Source organism: Athene noctua, chromosome 3, assembly GCF_965140245.1.
Source record: "Athene noctua chromosome 3, bAthNoc1.hap1.1, whole genome shotgun sequence".
NCBI classification, from domain to species: domain Eukaryota; kingdom Metazoa; phylum Chordata; class Aves; order Strigiformes; family Strigidae; genus Athene; species Athene noctua.
In genome coordinates, this window is record NC_134039.1 from 2,394,078 (window position 1) to 2,406,440 (window position 12,363).

The 12,363-nt window shown below is 41.6% G+C and overlaps 1 protein-coding gene across 1 annotated transcript; it reads left to right on the forward strand.

The window, feature by feature from the left end:
- Window positions 1-2,995: 2,995 nt before the first annotated feature.
- Window positions 2,996-9,761, forward strand: UPK3A (uroplakin 3A). Its single transcript, XM_074901187.1, has 6 exons — window positions 2,996-3,050; window positions 3,876-4,031; window positions 6,652-6,931; window positions 8,119-8,201; window positions 8,685-8,817; window positions 9,677-9,761. The coding sequence occupies exons 1-6, from the start codon at window positions 2,996-2,998 to the stop codon at window positions 9,759-9,761; spliced, it is 792 nt and encodes a 263-aa protein (XP_074757288.1).
- The last annotated feature ends 2,602 nt before the right edge of the window (window positions 9,762-12,363 follow it).

Genomic DNA, 12,363 nt, shown 5'->3' on the forward strand with positions numbered 1-12,363 from the left:
AAAGCTTTAAAAAACCTAATTCACAAAAGCATTAATCCTCTCCTCTTTCAGCTCATTCCTCAAGGTCTACACCCACCAGGATATCTGCAGGAAATTATAAGCTAATAATAGCTCTGCAGAAAACTAGTGAGGATCTTAAAAATACTTTAAAATGGATCCTATGTTTGAGTCATCTTTATCACCCTCTGGATTAGATGATCTCTTGATTGGCAGATGTCACCACCATGCTTTTTAATCTCTTTATTAAACACTGTCATGTTTCTACATGGATCTGGGCTTGCAAATGGCCCATCAATTTTAGCTCGTGTGTGGACTGGAGAGATGAAGCACAGCAGAGTATGGAGTGTTATCTCCACTACACCCACAGCTGAGAATGTAAAGAAGGTTTGAACTTCAGATCCTGGAGGCTTACATATGTTTCAAGGCCTTTTGAGACTTCAGGCTTCATCCTCCTCAAACCCTCATGGGCTTCACACAGCTCTGGAAAGCCAAGGGTACAAGGCAAGTTTTGCTTGCACGGAGCCATCAATCCAAACTGACTCGGGAGGTTTCTATGAATTGCTCCAGAATTGCCCACAAGGCAACACAGAGCAAGGAAATTGGCACTGTTACTTAAACAAAGACATAGAAATTTTCATCAAATGAAGACATAGAAATTTCCATCGATTTCTTCTCTTGTGCTTCCTTCAGGGAACACTGTAATTACATTAAGGTCAAGTTTGTTCATGGTAACATCCTTTAAATCCAGACCAGCTCCCATGACTTCAGTGGAGTTAATATGGGTTTACACAAGTGTAAGCAAGGATGAGATCTGGTCCTAATTTAGGACACATCTGCCAGCACAGATGGAGCTGAAAGAGTTTATTGTCATGTTAATTTTCTACCTTTGTTTGAGATTCTTCTGTTCATGGAACAAACCCAACAATTTTAAAATCTCGCAACACAGGCAACGTTATCCCCCCTTATTGTGTTTGGTGAATTCCACCAGAGCACAAGATGGCCTTGTACTCAAGTAAATTATGTTGGCTTAAAAGAACAGCCTCATGAAAAAGAATAGCTAAAATTGTCATCCTGTAATCGCTTTGAAAGGTGATTAACTTTCTGTGACGAGCAGCTCTCTTGACATACTCCTAGCTGTTGTAAAATTAATTGCCTGAGTAACAGTTTGCATGACAAGCCCAAGGAGCAGTTTGCCACACTCCTCATCTAGGTAAAACTCTTGAGAAGGTCATGCAGAGTTTTGCCTGCGTAATAAGTGCTGAATCTATTGTTTGATGGCTGTGGATCTAAAAAAAAAAAATTAAAAATGCTACCTTTAAATCAAAAATTTTGTTGTGATTCTGGGCCTTAATCTGTTGGTTTTTAACATTGGTATTTTTATCTGTTGTCTGTTTTGATGCTTTAGAAAGTGAATGAGGGAGCAGTGCTTTCTTATCAAAGTGGGAAGAGTGTTTAGTAGCACATACAAGTGGCTTGCATGCCATGAAGTAGAATATTTCTTTTTCTCTGCCATCCAATATGTCCTGGTGTCTTATTTTTTGGTGGTTTTGTTTGGTTGGTTGGTTTTTGTTTGGTTGTTTTTTTTTAATTAGGCAAATAACATGTCTATGTTCTGTCTTAAGGAATAAAAAAGTCACTGCTGACTGTTCTGGAAGGGTTACCTGCCCAAAGGATTCAGGATCAAGAGATCTCGTTGTTCTTAAACTTTGCTTTTACTGTGAAATCAGAAACCTTACAGATTTTGTGCTTTATTACATTGCTTTAAGGGATAAAAACACTCTTGAGCAGATCAGTACCGAGTTTGTACAACTAACCCCCCTAGTGTAAATGTAAAAAAATTAGATTCCTAGGAATAAAAGACAAAAGGGGAAGATCTTTTCTTCCTTAATCTGATTTACCTAAGTATTTATGCCAGCCCAGGCTTAGAGTATGTTGCAGAGTGAGAAGGAACAATACAACTCATTCTTATTCTATAGCAGTGCAAATCTAGGGTAGCTCCTGTATTGGGTATTCTCCCTCAAAAGTCGTTGAGAAAAAAGTCAAACCAAACACACTGAACTGAAGATGACGTGCAGAATTTGAAACAAAACACATATGGGGAGGAAATGGCATTATAATCATTTGATTAAATATTTCAAACAGATTTCTGGGGCCCATGGCATATCCATAAAGGAGATGGATTTGGTAAAGTAACTGTAGTGATATTAGTGTAAATCTGGAGTCGCTGCAGTGACATCATGTTAGCACCATTAATTCTGTAGAATCTTGCTGATACTTATTTTTCCCCCTCTGTCTATTTTAAGTGGGTGATTAATAATTTTGTAATCTGAGCTCTTACATAATAGGACATTTGTAATAGCAATTACTCATCAAGAATACTCGCAGCTGAGCGATTCGGTACAACAGGTCAGATTCAGATTTCCCACTGGTTTGCTCTTCATGTAGCTGCCCTGAATCACATTAGGGTTAACCAGAAGCAGAAGGCTTATGTTTTTCAGGTTGTAACTCAGGAAACACAATTCAGAAGGCAACTGTAACCTCTGTTAAGACTGCCCAAATTTAGAGCTCTGAATCAGAACCATCCATTGACACAGGGTTCAGATATTCAGTTCCAAATTTTCCCTAGATGAGTCAAAAGTTTTAGACAGAAGAAGGTAAAGAACAAAGCCACCTATCAATGATACAGGTGGGGAAAAAACTCTCTTTACACCCACAGCATTGCTAAGAACTACACCAGTGCCCAATATCAGGTGGAAATCAAAGCTGCAGCACCCTGGGAGCAGATAGTAACGGGGGGATTGGCAGCACCTGAGCAGGAGGGGCAACAAGCATATAGGGAGGTGCAAAGGGGGTAGGTCCTTTCTAACCACAGGGACCTTGTGGAAAGGAGGAGGTGTGGTTGCCTTCAGGGAGGGAGTGGATGGGGAGCTCTCCGGTGGGGGCTGCCTCCCAGCTTTCTTTTTCCTTATGTGGCAGGTTTCTCGAGGGCTCAAGCATGTGTGGCTGTTGGATTGTGTTAGCCTTTTGCTGCTTGGGGCAGCTGTGTGCAGGTAAGAGGTACCTATCTGCAGTCATCCTTTTTTGTTGTTCCTCTCTTCGCATCTCTTCTGTTTTGTCTTATGGTTTGTCTTGGGTGCCAACTGTCTGCTCCAGGATCTGTGTAGGGAGGTAGGTAGGTTTAGGGCTTCAAACATGTATTCTGCTGGAATATTGTTAAAGTGGGAAGGAGGAAGAGCTGCGAAATCTGTTTTTAGATCATTTTCTCCAGCAGACTGGAGATAGGATGAGCTTGTGTGGGGAGGGAAGAAATGTCTGACATAAACTTCACTCTAATACCACTTGCTCTTTCCAGGGCCTCTCTCAGACAGTTTTCCTTTTTGTAAGGAAAAAAGAAAAAAGGAAAAATTTTTACTAAATCTCTCACTCTGGATGATAACAAGTCTGGTCTTAAAAACCTTATTAAGACTCTTTATTTCTAAAGGATTTAAGAACTGATTGTACTGCTTCTGGTGCTTCCACTGAAGGGGGTAAGCTGTACGTGGGACCCTGAAGACAGAGGTTCAAGTCTCCCCTATAATGAGGCTTTGCCTTTGTCCTTCTGAGTTGATGTGACCTGTACGTTTGAGGAGCAACATCCCTTACCTCCCTCTCTAAATCCTTGAGTTCCCCATTTTGCATCAAAGCAAAACCCCTAACTCTCAAACTTTTACAGGGCAGGTAAGCTGTTCCCTGCTCAGCTGCAGTTCACATGCCCTTTTATGCTTTAATGTTGTTTGTTAGCACTGCCAGATCCTCCCTTTCGAGTCAAGCTTGTAGTGGGGGAGAAGAAAGATTTTTTTGTATTTTGTACACTTTTTTGTAACTTTCTCTTCTAGATCAAAGCATGAAGCCTCGGACTGCAGCCCCTCAGCTTGCTACAAACAATCCCACTCTTACTACAGTTGCTCTAGAAAAACCTTTCTGTATGTTTGACAACTCACTGTGCCCAAATAAATCTTGCATCATTTACTTGTATGCAATGAAGGAATCAGGTGAGTATCCAGCATTACACCTCTCTGGGAGATAGCTATGTGTGTGGCCATTGCATGCAGTTCTCCACAATTTGATGGACTGGATCTGAACAGGGGAAGAGAAAAGGATCTGTGGGTGTGAGCTATGTACAAACCGAGCTTCTGGTCTCAGTCTTCTCTCGGGTGCTATTATAAAATATAATATAAATAACCATAGTATTTCAACGGGGCTGATTAATGAGAGCAAGTGTCAGCGCTGTGCTAGCTGACTCCCAGTAGGTGTGGAGCAGCACTACCAGCCATAAACATTTGCTTGAGTTTTGCTAATGAAACCAAGTAGTCCATAGTCTGATAGCTGATCTTTGTCTAAACATGAATGCCTTGTATAAAAACCTGAATTCCCCAAAGTAAACCTGCTGAGAGAAACTGGGTAATTGCTGCTGTTTGCTTCACAGGGTAGCCAGCCCTTGCAAAGACTGATTTTTTTTTTTGTAGACAAAAGCAAATCATCCTAGACTTGTGGTCAAAGCTGCCTGGCCCACAGGTTCATTCATAAAATGAATTTCATAACTACCTGGCAAGGAAACATTGCTGGCAGTGACCAAGAGCTGCCTTCTCTGTTCCCTGCTGTTCTGGCAGACTGTTTTGAATGCCAGCTAGAGCTACTCCATAAGCTGACAAAAATAATAGTTTCCTTGTATCACACTTTCTCCCCTGAAGGCTGTATGCAGCCTCCTTTCCTGAGAGGCACAGAGGAGATCTTGAGGGGAGCAGTACCAAAACTGGCCAACAGACAGAACAGTCTTAAAACTTCCACTGCTGGTTGTTTTCCCTTTGGACAAGGCGGCAGGAGGAGGCCTTGGATGGGCAGAAGCCATAACCAGAGGCACCATCCCATACAGCTAACACAGACAATTGTGAACGCACAGCCTTCTGAGACATCCCACGACTGAAGTGCATGCCTTTATATATCTAAAACAGGCTATAAGTGCATTATAATCATATAAAAGGCTACTAACACCTAAGTTATTCTTGCAAATATGATGTTTTGTGTTAGAAATTATACTAACCACCCCATCTTCTGCAGATCCTGTGGCAAAAGCTTCCTATGCAGACGGGTGAATCTCTTCTGCTTTTAAGGCAAGCAGATGCAAACTTGTTACTTGGCAGACTGGGAGGAATTTTGTTTGGATTTGTCTCTGGTCTGTGTGGAGACGCACATTGGCTCACCCTTGGATGCCTCCTGGAACAGGGAAAAGGAAAATTTAAGAGAACTTAATTTTCTTAACACCTTATGTTCGGCTCTGCTAGTAAGGAAATGTGTCAGCATGCTACAAAGCTGAGGGTCTAGCAAATTTATGAAGTAGTATTCTAACTTTTAGCTCTATTCTTGTTACTGTCGCTATCAGACTTGATCTACCTAGTAAAGTTTTAAAAAACCACAACCCAACAAAAAAACCTCCACAAAGTGAACTTGCTTAGGCCTCAGCTCTTACTTGCTCACCAGAGCCAGACTAAGAGTTACTGAAGAGGAGACTGGGAAGGCAGGAAGACCTAGGTGTGGGAAGTAGTATAATTTGGGGAGGCAAGCCCAAGAACAGAGCATGTCTTAGCTAGTATTTGCTTTCATGTTATCAGGTCCCATTGAAGAGGCGGGTGTCAGAGCTCAACTAGCTTAAGTTGTATTCCTGACCTGTGCTAGAAACTTTTCCCTTTTAAAACAGGTTTAATTTTGCATTGGCTCATAGCTAAAAACTTGTCATGACCAAGCAGCTGCAAGAACTCTGCTCCAGGAGCACAGCAGAATGCTTTCAGACTGAAGTAGTCTGTAATGTACTGCAGCTTTGAAAAGCTGGCATTTCTTTTCTGCTGACAGCTGGAGGGGGCTCCCCAAAAAAATTAAAATAACCACAGTTGCAGAACTTGAGAGCATCTCTTGGGACTTGACTTTGCAACAGGAAAGGTTTGAGCTGCAACTGAGCTTCCAAACTATGCTGTAGGGCTGGGCACAGATTCCAGCTTTGCTTGAAGCTGTGAGGACTTTCAGACTTTGAGGTGTGATGTGCCTGGCCGGCCAGAAATGTAGATAACTGCATCTGTTCGCGCAGCCCCTACGCACTGGTCTGCGTGCGGTGCGGTTCTGGGAGGTCCAGCTGCTGCGTGAGGTCCAAGGGTTTCTGCTCCAGGAGACGGGAGAGTTGTGACTGTGTAGGAATTCTGTCTTAGCTATAGCATCAAATCTGAAATGCCAGGGTTTATTGGATGTTTATTGGAGCCACGTGTGGCATGGGGGAAGAGCAGTCTTTGCCAACCTCCTCCCTATTCCGTTAGGGACTTGTTATTAGATTAATAACAGATAATATTAGATAATGTGATTAGATTAATTTTGAGAGGGTGGCTACTATAAGTATTGCTCTGAGATGTACTGTGGATCACTCAGTTTGAGGGACAAGTGTAAAGAGTTTCATCAACAAATAAGGAGGAAGGGGTAGGATCACTACACAGCCAAACGGATAGCAGATTTTTGTTTTCCCTTTTGAGTGTTTTGGGGTAGAAGAGCAAGTTTCCAAATAAATAGCAGGTGAATGGAAAGGGGATAAACTAGTTCTCACAGCCTTGTTAAAGAGCATCTCTCCTGCAGCGAGTGCAATAAGCTCCCAGGTGACTGACAACACCAGCAAACCACTCGACAGCACCTTCCACCAAACGAGCGGGGGGCAGCTTGGCCCTTACAAGGCTGCCTTGTTCAACGTGCCCGACTGTGCATCGCCTCCCAAACTCGCTGACCTAGGAGATGCCAACAAAGTTTCTGATATCCTGAAACAATACCTCTTCAGAGTTGGGGATGATGTGAATTGTTTGTATGACCCGAACTTTCTGGCTGTCTGTAACCCACCTCTTGCACCGGACACAACGTACAGGTATATAATTCTTATTTTCCACAAGGTGATTGCTGCTCTTAAAATACAATAGGAAGCAACGCTGAGCCCGGAATGTTCCTTTGTAATGGTACGATGTGAATTACGAGTGCCTAAAGGAAATGCCCCTGTTGCGAGAGTAGTTATGAAGATGGCTTTGGCCTAGCACCCTGCAGATGGTGCCTGAGGGTGCCCGAGCAGTGGTGAGCTCTGTCAGGTTAAATTCATGGATCAGTAGGAAAATTCATGTGGGAAGGGCTGGATCTATACCTGTGCTAGAGTAGGTAATCCAGAGACAGCATCTGATTAGAAACTGCTGGCAGAAAAGGATTTTGCCTGGAGAATGATGTTGAGATTATTCACCATGTATTTTGTGTTAGATGATTCTGCCAAATTGCAGACATGGATCTGGCTCTGCTTGCTTTGTTTTGATGGGATTCTGGGGAGCCAAAGTTCTCCTTGGTCTCCAGCTCCAGGAAGCCCCTAATGTTACTGGAGCCTTCACAGTGAGGGCCAGGTGGCTTGCAGACTTGTCTGAGCCCCGTTTAGGCAATTCAGATGCCATGACAGCTGTTACCCCAAACACTTGTTTTGCTGTTGCCAGCTATTTAAAAGCTGTAGGACAAAAGGCAGTCACATGAAGCCGTATCTGCTGTGGAGACCTAATATGCTGCTGAAACAATAATATGGGCTCTTAGTTTTGCAAAAAGTTGTCTCTTCAGGACGTTTCTGGAAACCTATTGTGGGATGGAAACTTAATTTCTTTGCCAAGCCTGATGTTGGCCTGTCTCTTCAGTACTCTTCTCTAGCAAGGAAAGTGCCAAAAATCTCTGCTGTCGGACAAAATCTTTGACTTCCATATGGAAATCAAAACCATTTGCTGTCCTAAATAATTGAGGCTCTTCCCAACAGGGAATAGCAAGTTAGGGAAAAAGTGTTGTTGGAAAGCTATCATCTGCCAAGGCTCACAAGAACAAAGTGCAAATTATGTATGACATTGCACAGAATGCATTGCTGAGATTAATTCTTCTTGTTCTTTATAAGGTCTCTGGAAATAGTAAGTTAGCTCTGACTGTCTCCATCTGATGCTTTGACAAAACCTGTGGTCTGACCAGCTAATCCAGTAGCTCAAAGATGCTAATAAGGAAGCTCAAAATTTAAAATATTAATTTAACACTTTTCCCCCACAGGTTTAAATACGTATTGCTAGATAGCACTGAAGGTATTGTGAAAGACCAAACTCTCTGGTCTGATCCAATCAAAACCAGAAGAGGTAAGTCTGTGGCTTTGCTCAGGTCTTCTGAGCAGCTGTGCTTGCTAGCACAATACTAAAATAGGACACTACTCTTCTATGAGCACCTAGTCCTTTCCTAAAGCTTTGACAATTGTCAGCCTTTCAATATTGGAGTAGCAGGCTTAATGTGGACTAATTTTCTACTACTTTTGTGTACTTCAAAAAAATTCTTTCAGAGAAGATTGTACATGCGGTTTCAGATTTGATGCGTATCGTGGTTTCTGGTGCTGTTGGCATTTCTCAGTAATACAAATACTTGTCATGCTGGCTAACCTGCTGAGGAAAGCTTAGAAACTCTAAATGCTGATGTTGAGTCTTAAACCATTTCTCACAAATCATCTAAGATTTCAGGTATAGACATAATCAGTTTGCCTCTCCTAAATCACCAGCTTTCTCCTATTTGGTGAGGGTGTTCATGGCCAAACATAGATCATAGGAACATTCTTGCCATGCTTTTTCTAGTTAAACTTCCCTTGAAAATTGATACCTGGCCTGGTCGAAGGAGTGGAGACATGATTGTCATTACATCGATCCTAAGTGTTCTTGTGTTCCTTCTGCTTGCTGGCTTTCTTGCTTCTGTGTCCTCTGCTGTCATGTAAGTATTGTCACCCCTTACAACTTCCAATAAGAGTATCCAAACCCTCAGGCATCAGCCTTCTTCCCTACGGCTCCAAGCCACTGTTGTTGGTTGTCTTTGAGATAAGACCAGATGGTGTCCTCTAAATTTTGAAGCTGATAATGGGAAAACATTATCATAAACTTCCCTAAGATTGGCAGCTCATGTAATTATTATAGAGCCTTAAGCTTACTAGGTGCCAGACTTCAGTAAGGACTACTGGGAAAAAAAAACCAAAACAAAACAGTAGAGTTGCACAAACTTAAAACCTGTATATTCTTTCTTACATATTGCAACTTTCCATCTATTCAGGAGTTTGGAAACTAGAGTTTCCAAGGAGTGCAGACATTTGTAAAGATTACATAAATTAAAATCAAGGCATTAATTAGGACATTATTTGCTGCCTCCTTGGAGGAATAAGTTACCCCTTTCAGTTAATAAGTGAGACCTTACCAGAACTAACTAGTCTATGCATGTTCCTGAGTCATCTATGCCCTCTGCCCCAGGAAATCAATGAGGCCTGATGGACTTCTAAACTGAATTTTTGGAGGGAATAAACTAAATTTTAGAAACAGGTATCAGGCCTGCTAACACCCAATTCTTTCATTGACCTGAAAATGATGCAAGTGCTCTGTATTCAGTCAGGTCTGTCAGGCTCTCCTGGATTAAAGATGTGGAAAGCAAAAACTGCATTGCAAATGGTTTAAAAAAAAAAAAAAAATCTATGGGCTTCTCTGCCAAGTGATTTAAGTAGCAAACAGTCTTTGCAAAATGTTGAGACAGTAAGTTCCACTCAGTCTCTACTGGAATTTAATAAAGCCTTTCACTTGCCCACCAGGAGATCAGAAGATTCTTCTGCAGAGACAAAGTGTGTGTCTCAGACGATTCAAAGTGAACCAAGACCACAGTTAAGCTCTGAGTGAACCTGATTCAAGTCTAGGGTGGAAATCCAGCTGAACTGCTACATGTGCCAGACCTACAGGACTGTCTCTCCTACTCCACACTAGTCCAAAACAAGCTGCAGAAAACAACCAGACAACTGAAGATGAACAGCAGAGATGAAATAAGGACAATTTTTTGGAAGTCTTGCAGTACATGATGTCTTGCCCTAATGAAATTTGCTTTAGTTAATTGCCTTGTATAACACATATCAAATGCCTGGACTGAACAAGGAATCTTCACAAGATCCTTCAACTTCAGTGGTGTGATCAGAGGTTGTCTAGTACATGCATCTCACCTGGAGTAAGGATTACTGCAGACCTCTCATCTGCTGCTCACGATCAGATGGAGATGATGTAGCCCTTTGTGTCTCAACCTTTCTCTATACTGATGAGGAATAATGAGAAAGCGGTTGCTTTAGAAAAAGATGTTCTTAGAGAAAACTAGGGATTAAAAAGTAGACAGCAGGGAGATACTGCTGCTTCCTCAGGATTTTAGTGACTATCAGTGTCATAAGACTTCCCTTTTTTCCTGTCCTTCCCTAAGAGAAAGCAAGCAGGTTCCAATTGTATGTAGCAGAGTAATTCTGATCTCAGTTCTACCCTCAGACAGCTTTGCAGGGATGAAAGCTAACCAAATTGTTTCAAAGAAGGTGTGTTCTTTCAGAGCTCTGTGTAATTTGCTGTGGGCTGGTGAAGGGGAGATACTGCTTTAGTGGGACACATGAGTGTATTCACTGTTGTCAGGCTAGCCTCGTTCCTCACCTTTACCTTAGGCAGCTGCAAGCCAGCACTCTTCACATATTAGTATCTAGACTGGTGGGTTTGTTTTTTGAGCTAATTTTCTTCCTTCATTTCATGGTGACTAGAAATAAATCTTTGTACCAGGTTTGCGTTACGTGTTGCTTTTTTCCCTTGATGCCAACTTTCACACACAATTCTATCTCTGCAAAATACTTGAGGAAGATCCAACCTCAAAGCCCTACCTTATACCTCTGGAGTATGTATAAACCACTTGACCTATTGTAGCAAGCATGCACTTGTGACAAGTACAGAGCTGCCACTTATTATTGAAGTCATCCTAGTTTATCAGTAAATTCCTTAAACTGGCTCAGACTAAATAAATCAGGGTTCTGTTTTGACATAGGTAGTTCACTATCACTGTCACAACTGGATGATCTTGCAGTGATACTTATTTCAAGGAGTGTGACTTATTCTCTTCTGATTATGAGAATTAAAGAGTTTTGTGTAAAGCCAAACAGTGTCAGGATGGAGTGTTGAGACTGTAGCTTGGTGATTGCAAAGTTTCCCATTTTAAACTTTGGGATTTAGGCCTAAGATTTGTACAGAAGCTCCCAGTGTTTGGGTATTCTACCAACAGCCTGTTAGAGCTTGCCTGCTCACCATTTTGGTTTCAGCTATGTGAGGGCTGGCAGGGAGAAGGCTGCTGAGCCTTCTAACTAGAAAGCTCAGTTGAAGTACCTGGAATTATATTTCTCTGTTTTTTGGCCTTTGGTGCCTTCTCTGTAATTTTCTACCATACAGGCTGCTACAAACACCACTCTGAGGTGCTTTCTCATTCATTTATTGGGTGCTAACTTAGAAGCAATGGATGTTTGAAGAAAAAGGGAGTATAAATTGTAGGTGTGCAATGCTGAACGTTAGAGTATGTGAGAGACCCTTGGAGTGTTGGCCTCCTTCATAAAGCCAAAGTGGTACTCCATTGCTATAGAGGGCTCTAGCTGCTTGCTCTGGACCCAGTGACAACACAGGCTCTTTAAGAGCAGTAAAATCAATAAAGCTAAATAAATATTCTTTCAAATGCAGACAGTCAGTACCTTCTGTTGGATGCTACATCAGTTAATTCTATTACTGGAGTAAGTTCCCCTTCATTTTGTTTAAAGGAGTTGCCTGGGACTGTCTGTCAGCAGGTACAGCAGTCATTTAAAATACAGCACTAGAATAATACAATCTGTGTTCTGCCAGCATCTATTAAGACATTTGTATCAAGCAGTCTGTCTCTCACTCAGCAGATAACTGACTTCAGTCGGTTTAACTCTGCTAATGGGCCTAGCTGAATAGCATGTGTTTTCTTCTTGTGCTTCTCTCACATCTTTCATCTAAAAGATCTTAATTTCTTTATGGAAAAATTCAGAATGGATTATTTTTAGGGTGTTTTTTTTTTTTCTTCCACACAAATGAAACAGAATTAACAGTCTCAGTTGTTCCTGTATTGCCATGCATACAAGCTTTGGGTTTTTTCACTTTAGTTTTTGAAAACTTCCCCAGTGTTCCTAAAATTTGTGTGACAAAGAATTCTGCCTTTCACCAGCTTCAGATCTTAGGACATTTCTTTCTCTTCCTTCCCATGTTCTTTGAGAAGCTCCAACATATTATGATTTTTATCAAAATTTCCTGTTGAAACAAAATGTCCTGTTAAAATATTTCGTTGAAAATGACAAAATACATTTTCTATGCAACCCTCTTTTTAGAGAGGGAGAACTATGCTTGGGGCAGCTTTAGCTTTTCACAAGGTCTTGTATGTTCTGTGAACTGTGTTTCAGGACTGTGCCCAGTCACAACAGTG

Coding starts and splice junctions, on each gene's coding strand:
- UPK3A (XM_074901187.1), top strand. CDS start 2,996: ATGTGTGGCTGTTGGATTGTGTTAGCCTTTTGCTGCTTGGGGCAGCTG. Junction 3,051..3,875: donor CTTGGGGCAGCTGTGTGCAG/GTAAGAGGTACC, acceptor TTTCTCTTCTAG/ATCAAAGCATGAAGCCTCGG. Junction 8,202..8,684: donor TCCAATCAAAACCAGAAGAG/GTAAGTCTGTGG, acceptor TGCTTTTTCTAG/TTAAACTTCCCTTGAAAATT.